Source organism: Chanodichthys erythropterus, chromosome 17 (genome assembly GCF_024489055.1).
Source record: "Chanodichthys erythropterus isolate Z2021 chromosome 17, ASM2448905v1, whole genome shotgun sequence".
Classification (NCBI taxonomy): Eukaryota; Metazoa; Chordata; class Actinopteri; order Cypriniformes; family Xenocyprididae; genus Chanodichthys; species Chanodichthys erythropterus.
In genome coordinates this window covers 27456413-27477527 of record NC_090237.1, presented here as the reverse complement: position 1 = coordinate 27477527, position 21115 = coordinate 27456413, and the positions used below count along the sequence as shown (strand labels likewise).

The window sequence follows — 21115 nt, the reverse complement described above, 5'->3', positions numbered from 1 at the left end:
TAATATGACTTGTGCACTACTGTATATCTCAAGTCTTCCAAAGCCATACAATAGCTTTGTGTGAGGAACAGACCATTTCATTATCACAGAACATACAGACCAAGTCATTATTCACTAAAAATCTTGCATGAAAGCTATGTGAGCTGCATTTCCCAAAAGCATTGTAAGCCTAAGTACATTGTAGAACCATTAATTAATTAATTTTATTCATTAATTAATTTCCACCAATAGTCTCTAGGACTCTTTCAAGAAACGCAGCCATGGTCACAAACAATTCAATTTCATTGTGTGAAAAAGCACAGCTGAGACACTCTGCTAAACCTCGCCTCTGGTGTTTTAGCTGCTTGGACATGTGCTGTAAACCTCTTCTTATGTGTTTGCTTGGAAGAAATAAATTCTTCCAGGTTTTGAAACACATGAGGATGATGAGTAAGTGACGAAAGTATGAAAGCTTGTTTCTGCCACAGAAATAAGGTAATTGAGACGTTTTGACTGACAGTTCTTACTTTTTATTCCTCGCAATTGTGAGTTTATATCTCTCAATTTGGACTTTATAACTCACAATTGCAATTTTATATCTCACAATTCAGAGAAAAATGTCAGAATTGTGAAATATAAAGTCAGAGTTCTGAGAAACAGTCAAGAGATATAAACTCATGACTATAAATATTGCGAGTTTATATCTCACAATTCTGAATTTATAACTTGCATTACGATTTTATATCTCGCAATTCTAAGAAAAAAAAGTCAGAATTTCGAGAAAGATCTTTCTAAACCTCAGTGACGGTTTAGGGGCGGGGTTAGGAGTAGGTCATTCATACGAATTTGGCAACATGTAAAATACGTACAATTTAGCAAAAAACGTACAAATTCATACAACCTTGAATAAATTAGTACATTTTTTGCTCAATTGTAAATCATTAGCCACCTCGTAAAATACGTACAAATTGCTGTGAGATCGGGGTGTATCTAACGAATAATTTGTACGTATTTTACGAGGTGGCTAAATCATATGACCTCACTCGTATGAATTCATACGATCTTTCTAAACCCCAGTGACGGGTAGGTTTAGGGGCGGGGTTAGGTGTAGGTCATTCATACGAATTCATACAAATTAGCCACCTCGTAAAATACTATATACTCTATACTATATATTCTATAGTTCCATATCAAAGAACTATTCCTTAAAAAAAAATAAATAAATAAATCTCCATTTCTACATGGTACGCTTTGAGAATATGTGATCCTTGAAGATAAGTGATTTGTAAGCCTGACTCCTTGACGCCATGATATGATATTGTTTTGAGTATCGGTCATGCATCTGACTCACTCGCGTCTCTCTTTCTTCTAGTTGGATGAGGAAAGATTGCTGAAGACCTGTAGGCAAAGGTGTTGCTCCTCAGCTACTTTACAGTGCCAAAATAACACTTACCCGTAGGGCTCCGCCCCTGCCCTTTCTAACGGATTTTTCAGCTGATATCAGCAAAGGTACGACTGGTTCTGCTGGCATTCATACAGCTGTTGAGAAGCTAAAGAACCAGTTATGCTAGGCCCACACTTGTTTTGAAAGGTGGCTTTACGAAATGCATTGTTATTTGTCACTCTTGGATACGTAACTTAAGCCTCTGAGTCACTGGTGATCTGACAGTTAGTCAAAAAAGGTACTTGGAACTGTTGATCTCTTCCAAAGAAATGAGGCATATAAAGTCAATAACTTTGAGAACTACAGTATGTGAGATCTTTGCTGTATTCTCAAAATAATAAATCAATCAAACTGGCTTTTTTTTTATAGAATTGGTTCCTGAACTTCCTGCTTGTCATGAGTTTTCCAAATTTGACAATGTTAAAGAAAAGTCTCTTTTGTCGGATTTTGTTAACAGTTCAGATGGAGTTTTAGTGTTGTTAAAATAAATAAATATACACTACCTCCAAAAGTTTAGTTTTGATCAGTTATTTGATCTGTTATATATATATATATATATATATATATATATATATATATATATATATATATATATAGTTTAAGTTTCTTCATCTCACAAAGGCTGTATTTATTTGATTAAAAAAATATAGTAAATAACTGCAATATTGTGAAATATTATTACAATTTAAAATAACTGTTTTCTATTTTAATATATAAATGTAATAATTTATTCCTGTGATGTAACGCTGAGTTTTCAGCATCATTACTCCAGTCTTCAGTGTCACAAGATCCTTCAGAAATCATTCTAATATGATGATTTGCTGCTCAAGAAATTTTTTATTTTTTATTATTATAAATGTTGAACAGTTGTGCTGATTAATAATTGTGGAAATGGTGATACATTTTTTTCAGGATTCTTTGATGAATAGAACATTTAAAAGAACAGTGTTGATATAAATAATATAAATCTTTTGTAACATTGTAAATGTCTTTACTGTCATTTTTGATCAATAATGCATCCATGACTCAAAACTTTGAAATATTGAAATTTAATTATTAAATTTAAATTTATTATAAACTAAATCTAATTAAAATCACACCTACATACACATAAAACTATATAATGCTGCAAAATTAATCTCATAACGTAATTTTAAAATTATTTTTTGATGAGTTTTCATGATTTGAAACTGTGACAATATTCTCCTAAAAGGCCTATTATTAAATTATGTTCATAATTAAGTTGGCTTGAAATAGCCAACTTACTGTTATGCTATTTTCTTCTGAGACTAAAATTTCCACCTCTAACTCCTCCTAGAGCTTTAACTCTACTTGGGTCAGAACTTCAGACTGTTCTGACTGAAGGGGCTCGCACACTGGACGCCCATTAGACTCAAAAACTCAATTAGATTCAAAAACTCAATTAGACTCAAGTGTCATTCTATGTACTATTTCTAATCCATTGAAACTCATTCAAACTCATAAACTCATCAATCTATCTATTTATTTATGTATCTATGTATTTATTTATGTATCTATGTATTTATGTATCTATCTATCTATCTATCTATCTATCTATCTATCTATCTATCTATCTATCTATCTATCTATCTATCTATCTATCTATCTATCTATCTATCTAAATCTTTCAATCAATCTATCTATCAAACTAAATCTATCTATCTATCTATCTATCTATCTATCTATCTATCTATCTATCTATCTATCTATCATAGCAACAGCCCAGAACAACCTAGCAACCACATAGCAACCACCCAGAACACCATGGCAACTGCACATCAACCACACAAATCACCCTGGCAACACCCTAGCAACCACCCCGAGTACCCTAGCAACCATATAGCAACACCATAGTAACCAACCAGAGTTCCATAGCAACCACATAGCAACACCCTAGCAACCAACCAGAGTACCATAGCAACCACATATCTATCAAAACTACTAAACTGAAACTTTCAAACTAAAAACTTTCAAACTGAAAACTTTTAAAACTGCTTCAAACTTTCTGGACCGGCTTTTTCAAACCAACTTAAAGTTTGTCTCGACAAACTTTTTTCATCTAGTTATCGTTGTAATGTTACCAATTTTATTATCTTTTTTTTTCTTTTTTCAATTAGCATATCACTAAAATGCTGTTGTAGAGATGCTTACCCTTGAAGACGAGTTTCCTTGTGTTGGAGATTGTTTTCTTTCCCATATTTGCATATTTCCTATTGAAACAGGAAATAGCCTTTAGTTTGTTTTAAAGCCATGAGCAATTATTTGCTTCCTGGTATTGCTAGTAAGAGACAGGTAGGTATAAGTGGTGGGACAATCTCATATGTTTGATTGTCCACAGATATGTTTGGTTCAGGGTGAGTCATGAATCTTTATGTTCTTGGGCCCATTTCAGAAAGGAGGTTTAGTGAAAACTCTGAGTATGTTAATCCTGAAATGAGGGAAACTCTGGGTTTTCCATTTCAGAATGGGAGGTATGGCAAACCCAAGAAAGCAGGGTAATTCAAGCCCATTTCTGAAAGGGAGGTAACATATACTCAGATTCAGTTACCATGGTAACTTACTGTGTGAACCTAACCTGCTCAGAAGCAGGTTTTCTTCAGTAAACCCAGAGTTTCTTTCGGCCTCCTTCCCATTTTTAAAGTGCAAGCGATGTTTCATTAAAGGGTTAGTTCACCCAAAAATGAAAAGTATATCATTATTTACTTTTTTTATTTATGTTTACTTCATTATTTATGTTGTTCCACACCAGTAAGTCCTTTGTTCATCTTCGGAACACAAATTAAGATATTTTTGATAAAATCCGATGGCTCAGTGAGGCCTCCATTGACAGCAAGATAATCAACACGGGGGAGGTACTCTGGGTTCAGGCCAATATTCCGAGCTCGGAGTCCTCGCCGCTGACAGCACGCCATAACTTTTATTCTATTGAATTATATGTACATGTGAACTCGTAAAACAGTTATGACGTAATGAAGCCTCGTTTACTGAAATCATGTGACTTTTTGATACAAGCTCCAAAACACTGATTCAAAAAGCTTTAAAGTTTTATGAAGCAGTGTTTTGAAATCACCCATCACTATTGTTGAATAAAGTTGTTATTTTGTTTTGTTTTTTGGCGCACTTTTTGTGCGTTTTTGGCGCACAAAAAGTATTCTCTTCGCTTCATTACATTAAGGTTGAACCACTGTAGTCACAGGAACTGTTTTAAATGTGTCTTTAGTAGCTTTCTGGGTATTGAAAGTGTTAATTATCTTGCTGTCAATGGAGGCCCCACTGAACCATCAGATTTTATCTAAAAAATTCTTAATTTGTGTTCGGAAGATGAACAAAGGTCTTACATGTGTGGAATGTCATCAGGGTGAGTAATAAATGACAGAATTTTCATTTCTGGGTGAACAAACCCTTTAATTCAATCACACTGCAAAATTTTTTTCTTACTGAGTATTGTTTATCTTATATTTAAAGTACAAATATCTAAAAATTCTTAAATCAAGATGCATTTTCTATATAAGAAAATGATCTAAGATATTTTGTATTATTTCCTGGGGAATCTAAATTAATTGCATTTTAGTTACGTAAAATTATCCGCCAGTGTGCAAATAAAACTGATCAAAAATGACATGCGTGATTCACTGGCTTCATTGGTGTAGGCAATAGTGCGTAAGGCGTGTAGAACTAGCTTGTGACACGATTGATCTGGGTTCGAGACCGCCTTTTGCCGAGCTCGCTCTTCTCCCTTTTTCACATACAGTATCACATACAGTATCACATTATAATTTTAATAAGTCATTTACACTGTTATTATTGCATTCTGTTAATGTACAATACTGAGGTTCAATAGTATATATCTGCTAGTATAAAGTATAAATAGCATCTAATTACTATTTACTTATTGCAAAGAACAGCTGTCTTTACATCGAATATATCACTATTTTCACTGTGTAAATAGCATCTACAGCTATTTGCACTTACTATAAATAGCATTTAAAAAAAAAAGATGTCTGGAGATAAACGTGCTAGTTCGAGCAGTTCACGCTTTTTTTTTTGCTTTGATGGACTGATAGCAGAGTACAACAGTTGTTTTGAGAGTGATCAGGATCTAGAAACAGTCTTCTCAGTAAAAACTTTTCACACTCTTTGGCCCAAAGACCACATAACCATTCAAGAGGGCGGAGAGGAGTGTTGTCTGGATATGTCCCCACTGTAGCTACAAACAGAACCAAGCTCTATTGTGTGTTTGTGTGCTGTGGAGACAGGGATGGGCAGTATTTATGATACTATGTATTCCAAATGCAAAATAGTATTTTGTACTTTGATAGGGTTGATAAAAATGGCTTTGTATTTTGTATCAAAATACTTTAGTGTTTTGTATTTTTATAGTTTTAAAATACTGTAAAATACTTCTAGTATTTAATCACATCATAAAAATGCAGCCTCTGATTGGTGCTTACTCAGTAGTTTGCAGAGACTTGTTGAGTTCAGAACACATGTTAAGTTTTGGTGTTTGTTTTAGTAGCCTAAGCTAAATAGTTTACCAATTTACATAATGTTCTAGAAAATTATTATACCGAGCAGCAGCCCCCTATATTTGTGACCAGTCACGGAAAGTAGGGACATTTTGGGGCATTTTGAGTTATTCACAGATTCTGAAAGTGTAGTCTCCAAGCTTTCCAACGATGTGTGACACATGGAAATCTGATAATGTTTGGAGAAGTTGTGGCCATTTGAAGGTAGGCATTCAAGAAAGCTCTATAGGGAGAAAAACGTCTTGTGTTACGAGTGTAACCCTTGTTCCCTGAGTAAGGGAACGAGACGCTACGTCACGTTGCCGTACCTCCAGCATGCCTCCAGCATGCCACAAAAATGCAGAGGATGCAGTGTAACCCCTGTTCCCTGAGTAAGGGAACGAGACGCTACGTCAGTGACGTGATGGGAATCCTCTGCATTTTTGTGTTCGTGAAGCACTATTGTATCCAACCAATGAGAGAACGTGACGTCAGAGGCGGGCGACGTCGCGGACCGGAACCTATAAAGCATGCCCGGAAACAAAGAACGCTAGCTTCTGTGATATGTCTGAAGTAAGCGCTCCAGGCATGCTGGAGGTACGGCAATGTGACGTAGCGTCTCGTTCCCTTACTCAGGGAACAAGGGTTACACTCGTAACCCAAGACGTTCCCTTTCGTGGGAACTATCGACGCTACGTCAGTGACGTGATGGGAACGCTGTCCCCACTGCGCCGTGCCTCCGAGTGCCTGGCTGCTATCTTGTAACACCAAAGCACCTGGGGTACTACTCACATTAAGATTATAAAATCTGATGAAGGTGTGCTGGGATGACCATCCAGCAGCGCCACAAATATCCGTCAAGGAAACTCCTGACATGTGAGCTCTTGAAGCAGCCATACCTCGAGTTGAGTGTGCCCTGACATCCAAAGGACACGGGTGCCCTAGGGCTTTATAAGACAAAGTGATGGCCTCAACCACCCACTTACTCATCCTTTGCTTGGACGCTGGGCCCCCTCGACTCGGGGACCCATAACATACGAACAGTTGATCTGATTTCCTCCACAGGGCAGCTCTGTGGACATATGCATCCAACGCCCTCACAGGGCACAGCAAATTAAGTTTTTCCTGATCCGGATTAGTGAACGGAGGGGAATAAAAAGCCTCCAGAACAATAGGACCTGGGACCCTAGTGGGGACCTTGTATGTAACCAGGCCTTGTATGTAGAAAGGCCTTAACCATGCCTGGTGCAAACTCTAAACATGATGGTAGAACCGAAAGAGCTTGAAGGTCACCTATCCTTTTCAAGGATGAGATGGTCAATAAAAACGTAGTCTTCAATGTGAGCATTTTATCTGACACATCTTCCAAGGGTTCAAAGGGCGCCTTAGCCAGCCCTTGTAACACAATGGCTAAGTCCCAGGTCGGAGATTTTGGGCGTACTGAAGGCCTCAGCCTCAGTGCGCCACGAGGGAAGCGAACAACTAAGGGGTCTCGACCTACCGAGACACAACCCATAGAAATGTGATAGGCTGAAATAGCAGCCACATACACTTTTAGTGTGGAATGAGTTAAGCCTTCTGAAAGCTTTTCTTGAAGGAATTGAAGCACACAGCTGATAGAAGAATGGACCGGGTCCACCTTAAGATGACTACACCATGTAGATAACACCTTCCACTTATACATATAAAGCTTCCTTGTAGACGGAGCTCTGGACTGAAGGATGGTCTCCACAACCTCGGTTGGGAGACCAGATTCTATGAGCCTTGCCCCTCAGGGGCCAGGCCCACAGTTTCCACATTTCTGGACGGGGATGTAAAATCATGCCGCCTGCTTGGGACAGGAGATCCTGTCTGACTGGAAGCTCCAGAGGAGAGCCGTGAAGAAGCGATACTAGGTCCGCAAACCATATTCTTGTTGGCCAGAAAGGAGCCACCAATATCAGGTCTACCCCTTCCTGACGGACTTTGTCCAGAACTCCTGGGAGCAGAGAGACTGGGGGAAAAGCATACAGACGCCACCTCTGCCCCTTCTGTATCATGGCATCCAACCCCAGATGAGCTGGGTGCCTCAGAGAGTACCACAGAGGGCATTGAGTTGACTCCTCTGTGGCAAAGAGATTGACTTCCGCTCGACCGAATGTTTTCCATATAAGCTCCACTACCTCGGAGTGAAGCTTCCATTCCCCCGGACTCGCGCTCTGCCTCGACAGAGCGTCCGCCCCCATATTCAGATACCCCGGAATATACGCTGCCCTCAGTGAGAGTAATTTCCTGAGGAACTTCCTGTGAGAAGGATGGATGGATATGTGAAAATATGCGTCCTTCAGATCTATCGCCACAAACCAGTCCTCGGATCTGATCTGTGGAATAATCTGTCTGAGTGTAAGCATCTTGAACTTTAACCTCTTTACAGATCGATTTAGTATACGTAGATCTAAGATTGGACGCAACCCCCCATCCTTCTTTGGAACAATGAAGTAGCGGCTGTAAAAGCCTGACATTTTGCTGGGAGAGGGAACCCGTTCTATAGCCCCTTTTTGCAAAAGCGTCGTAACCTCTTGTTCCATTACCAGAGACTGCTCTGGAGCTACCATAGTGTGAATCACTCCACTGAACCTGGGCGGACGAGAACCGAACTGAATTATGTAGCCCTGTTCCACCATGAGCAGCACCCATTTCGAAATATTCGGAAGAAGTTTCCATTCCCCCAAAAATTCTACTAAGGGAACCAGCCTCTCGAGACTGGTCTCTGGTGTTTTTTGAGCACTTGGCTCGTTTATCTGACGCGGCGCACCGGCAGATAAACGAATCACGTGCTGGCCGATCCTCCTCGAAGGATCGACGGGAACTGCTGTGCCCTGTCGCACACTGGGTGGCAGGGTTGGCAGAACAGCCCCCTGAGGGCACCGATGGGGAACGATAGAAATTAATCGTCGAACCCCTTCGGAGGGGACTGCCCTCAGAAGCCCTGACCCATGAGCATCAGGACTTCTTTTGGGAAGCCTTCCGGGAAATGATGACGGTCCTCAGATCCGCCCTACCCCCGGAAGGCTTTGGCTGTGCAGCACGCTCCGGTCCCCAAGCTTTCCGTGGGGGAGCACGGGCGGCCACACTAGCCTTTTGCTGGGACCTGTGTCCCGAGGAGCCGGCTGTCGGCTGAGGCTGCCCCCGCCCAGCAGCCTCAGGGGGATGAGATTTTCGGGGGAGGAATCTCTGGAACGCCGCTTTCTGCTTTTTCGCCTCCTCGAACCTGTCGACGACAACCTGTCTTATTATGTCGCTTTCATCGTCGCTCAGATCATCTTCAGAATCAGTGAGCGCTTGTTCATAAGCATCCGGCTTGTCGAAGAAGTACTTCAAAACATTTTCGTTGTAACGGCCACGGTTCTTCATTGAATTTTGATATCAGCTAGAGCCGGCCAGAGCGCTGCATAATAAGTAGCCACGCTTCCCAGTATGGAAATACACACAGACATGACACGCCCCTACTGCGTGCTAGAATCTCCGAAAAACAAGCCGATTTCAACCTCAAAATGTACGCTTTTGAATATACCAATACTGCTATCTCAAACACGGAAAGGCTTCTTCATGATCTCAACTAACAGATTCTGCAAAAAAACGAAAATCACCAATTTTGAATGCTTCTTTCTCATTTTGCTCGAAAGTTGTGCTGCCGACTTGTGTCCCTGGTTTCCGTGACGGGTCACATTTATGAATAATTAGTTAGAAGTTGCTATGAATACAGGAGCCATCAGTTGTCTTCTTATGAATGACTTGTTGGTCATTGAGTCAGTGTTGCTGATGCAAAGTAGGCCCTTTGTTACCAAACACCAAGTAACTAAATTAGAATACAATTATGAGTCATTTGCAAACTGTTTAAAATTAAACAGTTCCTACTAACCTTCATCTGGGAGATCACAGGGATATGTGAATATTTGATCTGTTAAAGCCACAGTATGTAAATATTCATCATTAGAGGTCGCTTATTCAGTCACTTATCCTTGATTTTGTGGAATCATGGGATGTGTTGTTTTCATGTCTACAGCTGGTGGAAAAGAATCGGGATGGGACTTGGGCAGAAATCATATTCATGGATGCGAAAGTTGTTATAGTACTACTCTGTGCGTTTGCTTGGAGGCTGCTATGAGACACTTGTAAGCTAGATCGATATTAATCATGGTAAAACATGGTAATCGCGGTAAATCAAGAAAACAAGATTTAAACAAGAAGCTATATATCATGATTAGTTTTCAGTCAATGAATGAATCCAAACAGTTCCTCATCTGTCTAATAAAACATCAAATAGGCCAATTCATGCTCCCTTGTAAAAGTATTTTTTAGTATTTTCAAAATACAAAAAAAGAAACAGTAGTTTATTTTGATACATGGTGTGGCTGCTGTATTTTGTAATTTATTTGGATACACTTAAAATTAAGGTATTTTGTATTTTATTTTAAAATACATTTTGATGTATTTTTGCCCAGCCCTGTGTGGAGGTGCGGGGAGGGAACTGTGAGTCAAGAATGAGGGCAGCTTGTTTTCAATTGCAAGGATTGCATCATAACTAGCAGGTTCCTGCGCAAATGCACTTTAGTACATGTTGTATGTTCAAGTACACAAAGGTTTGCAGGGTCAATGAGTTTGAAAGCCGAGTTGAAAAACAGGTCACATTTTTCCATGATGCCTTGACTGAGCCCTAGGTGATCTGCACAGGTATATGCATTGACATTCAGATATTAAAGCGCCTCATTAAACAATTTGTTCACGGTTAGAGACAAAAGTACGAACAACAGCCTGAGGCGTTTCAATAGAGTTCTGAGAAGCAGAAAGCACATTTGACAAAAATTGGACTGAATATTTGCTGATTTGTAGACTTAATGGTAATTTGAAAATCAACAGGCAGGTGTTTGTGTCAGCTAAGTCTGGTAGCATACGATATGGAGTAAAATACAGCACATCCTCACACCTGATCTAACTAGGTGAACGGCCAGAGGAGGCTTGTATCAATCAGAGTTTGAGGGTGTGTTTGCGATTCTCTAGCCTGAACCTTTAAAATTCAGCTTGCCCCACTATGTAAAGTTTCAGGCTGGAGATACAGTCTTTTTTCTTTACAGATTCTGAACATGTATGAGACTAATAATATTTTGAACATAAATAACAAATATAACTCATTCACTGCCTTTTTAATGTAAGATTTGCTGCTTTTTATTTTAGCATAAAGGTGACTCAAAAGCTCCACATTCTCAGACTGAGATGAAGCGGCAGTTTTGCCCTCTTTAGCAAATACTTTGCTGCAACCTGTGGCCTCTGTGGGAACTGCAACTGTAATGTCAGAGAATCTGAAGGGCTGAACTAGTTTGTCTTGAAACACCTGTGCATTTTCAGTAATTGCTGAACAGCTGTTTGTGATTTTCACTTTTGAAATCAGTTTATTAAAATGTGCATATTAGTCTCTACAATGTTAATGTAGTTAAAGGAATATTTCACCTAAAAATGAAAATTTTTATATATATATGTTCCAAACCTGGATGACTTCCTTCTGTGAAACACACACACACATGTCCAATGTTGTTTAGACACCAACATTCTTCAGAATATCTTATTTTTATGCATTTATTAAAACTGCAGGATGATTGTCTTTATAATTTTCTTTTTGATTTATTAACCTTAACCACAGGTAGTTTTTATTTATTGCCTTTTTTTTTTTTTACATATCAATTTAGTAATCGGTATCATTCGCAAGCTTACAAACTCAAGATTCAAAACTTTTTGAAATCGGATGTTGTGTTACCATGGAAATGATACTTTAATTTCTTTTAGTGAGCTCCTCCCCTAGTGGGTTGGGTCAGGTTTCATATTACAATAATTATTTTAGCTACTTTATACTTAAAACCTTTTTTGTTTGACAAGTTTGACAAAACACATATCGTCGGAAAGGTCTGAGTCTCACTATTCCATATGTGTCTGTTTTGTGATAGAAGTGATATTTGGAAAGAGTTTGTAACAGGAGAATGCATAAAACAAATTCAATAGAATGTCTGTGACATCCAGTGGCTATTTTTGGTACAGCGCCTAAACAAAATTTCATAGGAACTTCAATTTGTGCTATCAACTTCAGATTTGGAACACAACTTGGTTAGACATATGGCTTTCATTTGATAGCAATTTTAGAGTAAAATATATTTGATAAAATATAAATTTTCTATAAAATACGACCATCCAGTTGAGAACTGCTGTTTATCATATAGTGATGTTTGTATGGGCGGTCCTGGGTTTTGGACTAATGCTGGTAAAGACACTATGTATGTATTAATAGTTCTATGCAGATAAAAAGTCAATAGGTTTTATTACGGCCTATGCAGCAGATCATTCCCCTGCATTCAGTGACAAGACTTTTTTTTTTTTTTCTATTCACATTCATATTCATGCAACCCGCAGCAAGTTTGATGCATTAATTGCGGAATATTGAACTACTTATACATGGCCTGTTGCCAAATGAAACCATGTCAAAGGAAGCCTCTATAAGATGATATTGATGGCACTAGTGCAGAGTAAATGCCAGTAAGCTGTGAGTTCGGGCTATTCATATTCAGATGTGAGCCCTGGCAGCTTTGTGCAATGCATTCTTAATGCACAGCCATTATTGACGACAAGTATTTAGATTAGCAATTTTATCTTGGCATCTATTTGTTAAGCACAGAGCAGCCAATAGTGCCTAAATGGAGCTGTATATATATATATATATATATATATATATATATATATATATATATATATATATATATATATATATATATATATATATATATATATATAACCACTAGATGGCAGTATTACACCATGTATTGAGAGCTGTGTGGAGGATTAGACTCTTTGAAGAGTTTCGTTGCAAAACGAGATAAATCCATTTTTTTTAATTTTTCAAAAATCTTGTTTTTTGGTTGTGCATTCCAATTAATATCAATTCAACTGCAGTTGGTTTGTTTTGATTTAAACCTTCATAACTTAAAAAATACAGCTAAGTAGCACCATAAAACAAAATAATAACATGATAACATAATAATAAACATGTTTTGACAAAAATGTTAAAAACGGATTTATCTCGTTTTGCAACGAAACTCTTCAAGTATTTAGTGTGACTATATATTTGCACCGCATTTACATTGGTTTTTATTGAACAGCCTTTAAATACACATTTTAATAGCCTAACTGTATGTTTACTTTACCCTGCTGTGTTTTATCACTGTGATAGAACACTGTGATTTACATAGCATTAACAACACAAACATTGTTAATTAGTAAGAATATGCTTTCCTCACTTACCCACTGATGCTTTCGATGACATCAAACTGTGGAAAACCCAGAACCGTCATTTGGCTATTGCATGCAATTTGTTTGTGTGTGTGTGTGTGTGTGTGTGTGTGTGTGTGTGTGTGTGTGTGTGTGTGTGTGTGTGTGTGTGTGTGTGTGTAGAAAGGTCAGAGAAAGAAGCTTTTCCTGTAGACCGATAGCAGTGTGTGAAAATGTCAAGCCCCAGAGGACAAACTACAGGAAGTGGTAAGGTTGCTTATGATTTTGCACAAGGAAATGGCAGCTTTCTGCACTGTTAAAACACAGTTTTCTTTTCTCTTTTTTTTTAAGCTACAGGAAATAACAAATACCAATTAAAGAAACAAAAAGAACACAATTTTGGATTTTCTATAATAAGTCTGTATTCTTTACTCTAAAATAAAATAGTTTTATGTGTGTTAAGTTCATTTTAAGTACTGGTAGTATGTTACAGAGGTGGGAATAAGTCACACATGTGCAAGTCACAAGCAAGTCTCAAGTCCTAAAATGTGTGACTTAAGTCAGACTCAAGACAAGTCATGTGACTCGAGTCCCCCACCTCTGGTATGTTCCTTTTTATGCAAATCTTTATGAAAAAGAAGTGTGCTGTATAAGTATACTTCTTTTAAACTAAAAATAATAAAATAATTTTAGTCTACTTTTTATTTACTTCTCAGAAATATGCTTAGAAATTGCCCTTAAGTAGGCCTATACTTAACTTATACTGACAGAAATGTCTAAGTATATTTGGCCTATACTATAAGTATAATTAAGTATTCTAAGTATACTTGGCTTGTAGTTGTGTTTAATCTTTTGATTGAGTAGCCTATTATTATTATTATTATTATTATTTACTGTCTTATAAACTTACATTGTTATAAAATATTGATTTATAAAGAAAACAGATATGTTCATAATTCTGAGTATCTGCATTGACTGGAAGTGTACATAAGAATTCACTTCAAATCTACTTTTTCCCCTCCATTGAATGAATTTTCAGGCTATCAGTGTTTTCACAGTTTTATGGTAGGGGGCGCTATTACACATCTTCTGATAAAGTACAGAATCTCCGGATCAAAAATACTAGGCCATAAGGTGAACTAGGAAAAAGTGGCTAGAAAGTGATTTTCGTTCCCACGCCTGGGCACTACTTTTTAAATGCATTTTTGCATAGACAACACCCTTATGGACAAGAAGAAGCTGAAACAAGTGATAGAAGATTGCTCACGAAATTGTAAAATAACCTGATCATCAAACATTAAACAGCATGTAAATCAAAACTGCCTGATGTTAATGAATAAAATGTCGACCCAAGACGAGCTATAGGACTGTGAAGCTTTGGGCGTGGGCGTATTGTTGACCTTGATCTACTCCATCTATTTTGATCATTGTTCCGAATCCCATCGGAAGTCTTTGAGAATAATGCAATTTTCTCAGCTTTTTGTTTAAAATGTTGCTTTTTTTTTTTTTTTTTTTTAAATGAAACTTACCCACGTTCAAGTGATAAAAATAGTTAAAGTTCAGTTAAAGGTATATTTCAAGAATTATAAAATATTACCTAAAACAGGAACATAGTAGTATATCTAAAGTGCAAAAATAATATATAAATAGTAAACTATAAGTATGATGTTATGTTCACTTAAATAAAACTATAGTTTTATTTACTATAGTAAGTATACTTGCAGTATAAAACTACTAAACTATTACTTATGTTCACTTGTAGTACAGATGCAGTACAAATGAGAAACAGTTGTGAACTAGTTGTATTAAAGTTAAAGTTTACTAGTGTTACACTTATACTTTTTATATACTAAATTGGACTATTTTAGCCCCAAGCAGTACATAAAGTATACTTAAAATATATCTGAACATTACTTAAGTATAAAATAAACTTAAACTTTAGCCCTTCTTTTTCATAAGGGAAGCTTTGCTGTGTTCTGTCAGAGGATCACAGATCCATCAAATATGGAGGTAAGACTGAGGAGAACCAGCTTATAAACTAATGTTCCTAATACTTTTCTTGATTAATTGATCAAAAGTGACAACTTTATAATGTTAAAAAGATTTGTATTTCAAATAATTACTGTTCTCTTGGACTTGCAATTCATCCAAGAATTTCCGGAAAAAAAGTATCATTTTCAGTTTCACAAAAGTATTAAGCAGCAGAACCTTTTTCAACATTGATAATTATAAGAAATGTTTATTAAGCAACAATTTAGCATATTAGAATGATTTCTGAACGATCATTTGACACTGAAGACTAGAATAATGATGCTGAAAATTCAGCATTACCATCACAGGAATAAATTACATTAAAAATAGAACAGTTGTTTTACATTGTAGAAATATTTCACAATATTTTACTGACGTTTTGATTGGTAAAAAAGCAGCAAGAGACTTCTTTTAAAAACATTTTTTTTTTTTTTTAATTAACAATAGTTTCTATGCATAATTAAGAATACTGTGGCAATAACAATGATCAAGAACATTCCTGCTCAGAACCATAAACCTCTTCTATCAGAAAGTGATCACAACTACAGCACAGGTCTCCAAAAATGTGTATACTGTTGTAGTATTTTCTTTCTACATAAGATATAATCATTCTTTGTTGTTATATAATGGGATCTAAAACTAATGAATAGTGTTACAGGAGAGCACCATTGACTTTTTCTTCATCAGATCTCTTTGAAGGAAGGCGTAGTAGCCCAGAGAGTGGCACATGAGTGAATGGCCATCTGCTTGAATGGGTAGGAACTCCTTTGACTGCTAGACTTTTGCAGAATAAAAGCAGTGAGTGAGTTAGCAAAGAAACTGCAACACGAGCAAGTGATGCTTCAGAAGACGCTTTATCATTAAATCTGTACATGAATTGGTTTTAGTGGTGGGTGCTGCTGTCCTCTTGAGCTTGGTGTAATGCATTATTCACTACGTGCTTCACCATGCTTTTTTTTTTGTAAATGAGGGTGAGATGTACAGTGATGTTCATTCCATTATTCCTCTGGCCTCATGGGACTCCATTGTAAATCAACTGAAACCTGTGAACTAAAGTGTTAACTGTTTATTTCCTCTCCTTCTGTCTGTCTTCACTGCGGGGTGTGTTTTTTTAATCTCTCTCTTTTGCCATGCATCTCTCTGGGAATATCTTTTTGCACTAAATCTAACTGGGCAGGAAGTTTCATGGTTACAATCTTGACGTCCTATCTTGTGTGGTCTGATAATAGTGTTTGTAAAGTTTGCAGGCTTTTCTGATGTTCAAAACCCATGTGGATTGTCTTTTCCCAGACTTTATGTCTGTAATAACCTGTGGCATATGGCCAGACTTCCCGCAAATTTCCCTTTAACTTTCTTCACCTTTTTAAGTAAAGGCTAAAAATTTATGCTTGTTCATTTCTGTCATTAACCAATGTTTTACCAGACTTGTTTGCAGGCTTTGATCAACGATTGTTAGAAAGGATTCATGTTAATGCTGTACAGATCCTTCAGGAATATCACAGACTTGAGACAGATTGCTGTAGAGGGTGTTGTACTGAGCTGGTGAATCAGAACCAGTTTATTATGCTGATGAAAACTCAAACTACGTAATGCATACCATCATTTTCATCATTTACCATCACAAACTCATACAGTGTTTCAGGATTAAATAGCGCTTTGTTTGCGTAGTTTGAAAAGCGTTCTCAATTTTTTTGCTGACTTGTTTATTTGCTAAATTACAATTACTGCAATATGAGTATTTCATTTTACGTATAAATTGTTTGTATGACTATTTACATAATTTGTTATGTGCTAGAAGTCAAACATAGATTGTTTTAAATGTTTGTAAAGGTTGTATGTTTGTTGTATGTGGAAATTATATTATTATTCATGTCCTGGGGGAGAAAATGGATCCTTTTAAATGGGTCGTGTCCCTAGTTCCAGGATCTAAACTCTGATTGGTTTTGAGATGGGGATAATAGGTATTTAAAAGGCTGCATAAGATAGACTGTATATTTCTTGATTCCCATGAAGGTAAGCATCATTAAATAGTTATTTCAATCATCCATGTTTAATATTTTTCATGTTGAATTTTACTACTTCTTTATTAATTTGACACATTTATTTACAGCTAATCATGGGAGCAAAACTTTTACTGGTTTTTGTGATATTTCTGTTTTGGGGTAAGGCTCTTTATCTTTTGGATTTTAAAATGAAATTTTACATTTTTAATATGAAAATAGCTGTTATGGAAGCACATTTCAGGATATATAAATGAATTAAAATTATTTAAATTTAAATGATAAACAATGTCTGGTTACAAATATCTTATATGTGAGGAATTAATTCTCTCAATCCTTCTCTCTTGACCTCTTAAAGATGGATGCCAGGCTCGATCTGCAGGACAAGAATTTGCCACTGCATTTATGCAAAACTATGTATCCCCTTTTGATTTGCCACTCTTTCAGCTTTATATCACCTCTGTGAATTCTGATTGCCTGGTGCAGGTCAGCATACCAGGTCTTCGATTCACCCAGGAGGTGCAAATGATTGCAGGTCAGAGCATCACTGTGACCCTCCCCAAAGAAGTTGAGCTGTCTGGTACCAGGAGGTCCCGCAATACTGCCCTCATTCAAGCATCCGATGACATAACGGTTTCCTCACTAAACTCGAAACAATACACGTCGGATACATCCCTGGTCTACCCTATGAGCGAATGGGGCACTGAATATTTTGTGTTCACCCCCACTAACTCCCCTCCATCCATGCTGAAGGAGTTTGTGCTTGTCAATGGTAAAGAGCAGAACACGGTGGAAGTGTTCCTTCGAGCGGCGGTCCGGTTTGAAGGCCGCTTGTATGGTGTCGGCAGTAAACTAGCTGTGGTGATGGGTCCTTTAGAAAATATACAAATTCAAAGCCAAGGAGACTTGACAGGAACCCGCATTTCCTCGCAACTTCCCATCGCCGTGTACTCGGGCCACATGTGCACGTGGCGCTTCTCTAAGTGCAATCACGTTTATGAGCAACTCCTGCCGGTGCAAAGATGGGGAACTCACTTCCTGGTGGCTCCGTTTAGCATCCAGAGCCAGTTTGACAGCGTCTATATCCAGGCATCACAGTCAACGAATGTAATTGTTCAGTTTGGCCATACTACATTAAATGATGTGCTCCAGCGTGGTATGATCATAGAGTACAAAATCCAGTTTCCAGATGGTCTTAACATCATTGCTGAGAGCGGAATCCAGGTGTTTTTTCTGTTTAATGGTATGCGAACATCCTATAATGTGATACACGACCCGTTTCTTGTAAATCTTCTGCCCAACAACAATTTCTGTTCGTCGTACACACTTGATGGGATAGCTGGCTTTGACAACCGAGCCCTCCTGATTGTTCGGACCAATGAACAAGCAGGGATTCTTTTTGATAGCTTGGCTTTACCTGGAAAAATTCAGTGGAGGGTCATCAAAAACAGCGAGTACTCCTGGACTGAGCTGGTTTACCAACCTGGGGCAGGTGGGCACAAAGTAATCCATGCAAGTGCTTCTTTTGGGGTCTATAGTGTGGGAATAGACCAAGGGAATGGTTACGGCGCCCCAGCCCCATGCATTGATCCAGGTATGTCACAATTAAACACATTCCTCCTTTTGTTTAAAAAACCATTACGTTTAATGCAGTATAGCCAGTCTTAAAGGGATAGTTTACCCAAAAATGAAAATTCTGTCATCATTTACTCACCCTCAAATTGTTCCAAACCTGTATGAGTTTTTCTTTTGTTGAACACAAGCAGATGAATGTTGGTAATCAAACAGTTGACGGTAACCATTGACTTCCATTGTACAGAAAAAAAAAAAAAAATACTATTGAAGTCAATGGTTACTGTCAACTGTTTGATTACCAACATTCCTCAAAATATCTTCTTTTGTGTTCAACAGAAGAAAAACTCAGGTTTGGAACAACTTGAGGGTGAGAAAATTATGACAGAAATTTCATTTTTGGGTGAATTATACCTTTAAGCAAATAATGTCACTTGTATGGTCCAATAATGCATTTTTAATAGCTGACACAGCAGTCTTAATTACTTTGCTAAAACTGTAGTAATCTCTTAATTAACTCACTTTGCTACTTAAAGATTAGTTCACTTCAGAATTAAAATTTCCTGATAATTCACTCACCCCTATGTCATCCAAGATGTTTGTCTTTCTTTCTTCAATCAAAAAGAAATTACGGTTTTTGAGGAAAATATTCCATGATTTTTCTCTATGTAGTGGACTTTGACGGCTTCCAACAGGTTGAAGTTCCAAATTGCAGTTTCAGTGCAGCTTCAAAGGGCTGCAAGATGTTTTAAAAAGTGGTGGGAACAATATTGTCCCTCCCACAAATTATGCCTATGGTCACGCGTGACCTTTCCAACATGATTACGTAATATGTGGCACATTGCAGAGCTAGTGCAAGACGAGTATTTGTGTTTAACTATATAATTATATATATACAGTACAGTCCAAAAGTTTGGAACCACTAAGATTTTTAATGTTTTTAAAAGAAGTTTCGTCTGCTCACCAAGGCTACATTTATTTAATTAAAAATACAGTAAAAACAGTAATATTGTGAAATATTATTACAATTTAAAATAACTGTTTTCTATTTGAATATATTTCACAAAGTAATTTATTCCTGTGATGGCAAAGCTGAATTTTCAGCATCATTACTCCAGTCTTCAGTGTCACATGATCTTTCAGAAATCATTCTAATATGCTGATCTGCTGCTCAAGAAACATTTAATGTGTACAATTGTACAAAATATTTGTGTACAATATTTTTTTTCAGGATTATTTGATGAATAGAAAGTTCAAAAGAACAGTGTTTATCTGAAATCTAATCTTTTGTAACATTATAAATGTCTTTACTGCCACTTTTGATTGATTTAATGCATCCTTGCTGAATAAAAGTATTCATTTCTTTAATTTCTTTTCAAAAAAATAAAAATAAAAATTCTTACTGACCCCAAACTTTTGAACGGTAGTGTATAATGCTACAGAAGCTTTGTATTTCAGATAAATGCTGTTCTTTTGAACTTTCTATTCATCAAGGAATCCTGAAAAAAAAAAAAAGTACACAACTGTTTTCAACATTGAAAATAATCATAAATGTTTATTGAGCAGCAAATCAGCATATTAGAATGATTTCTGAAGGATCATGTGACACTGAAGACTGGAGTAACGATGCTGAAAATTCAGCTTTGCCATCACAGGAATAAATTACTTTGTGAAATATATTCAAATAAAAAAACAGCTATTTTAAATTGTAATAATATTTCACAATATTACTGTTTTTACTGTATTTTTAATTAAATAAATGTAGCCTTGGTGAGCAGACGAAACTTCTTTTAAAAACATTAAAAATCTTAGTGGTTCCAAACTTTTGGACTGTACTGTATATATATATATATATATATATATATATATATATATATATATATATATGAAGAGTTTCGTTGCAAAACGAGATAACTCCGTTTTTAACATTTGTCAAAACATGTTTATTATTATGTTATCATGTTATTATTTTGTTTTATGGTGCTACTTAGCTGTATTTTTTAAGTTATGAAGGTTTAAATCAAAACAAACCAACTGCAGTTGAATTGATATTAATTGGAATGCACAACCAAAAAACAAGATTTTTGAAAAATTAAAAAAACTCTTCATATATTTATATATAAAATGACTGAACATTTTGCTAGATAAGAACATTATTTCTCAGCTGGGATCATGTAGAGCCCTTTGAAGCTGCATTGAAGCTGTAATTTGGACTTTTAAGCCATCCGTAGCCATTGAAGTCTGCTATATGGAGAAAAATCCAGGAATTTTTT

General features: G+C 36.8%; 2 protein-coding genes across 4 annotated transcripts in view; one reads left to right on the top strand and one right to left on the bottom strand.

Annotated features, from left to right (window-relative positions):
- The window catches only part of si:dkey-262k9.2 (uncharacterized), a 31524-nt gene extending 18133 nt beyond the window's left edge, over positions 1–13391 (bottom strand). The window contains exons 1-2 of the mRNA XM_067365240.1: positions 13273–13391; positions 3596–3654 (exon numbers count right to left, since the gene is read on the bottom strand). Coding sequence (XP_067221341.1) covers positions 3596–3654; positions 13273–13294 — 81 coding nt within the window. The 5' untranslated portion in view covers positions 13295–13391. The remainder of the gene's footprint in view (positions 1–3595; positions 3655–13272) is intronic.
- Positions 1354–21115, top strand: part of LOC137004672 (IgGFc-binding protein) — a 68482-nt gene continuing 48720 nt past the window's right edge. For 2 of the 3 annotated variants that reach the window (XM_067365234.1, XM_067365236.1), the window contains exons 1-4: positions 1354–1488; positions 15958–17283; positions 17381–17432; positions 17629–18864. In XM_067365234.1, coding sequence (XP_067221335.1) covers positions 17278–17283; positions 17381–17432; positions 17629–18864 — 1294 coding nt within the window. In that variant the 5' untranslated portion in view covers positions 1354–1488; positions 15958–17277. Of the gene's footprint in view, positions 1489–15957; positions 17284–17380; positions 17433–17628; positions 18865–21115 lie in introns of those variants that run through there. The other variant, XM_067365235.1, reaches the window with a different exon arrangement.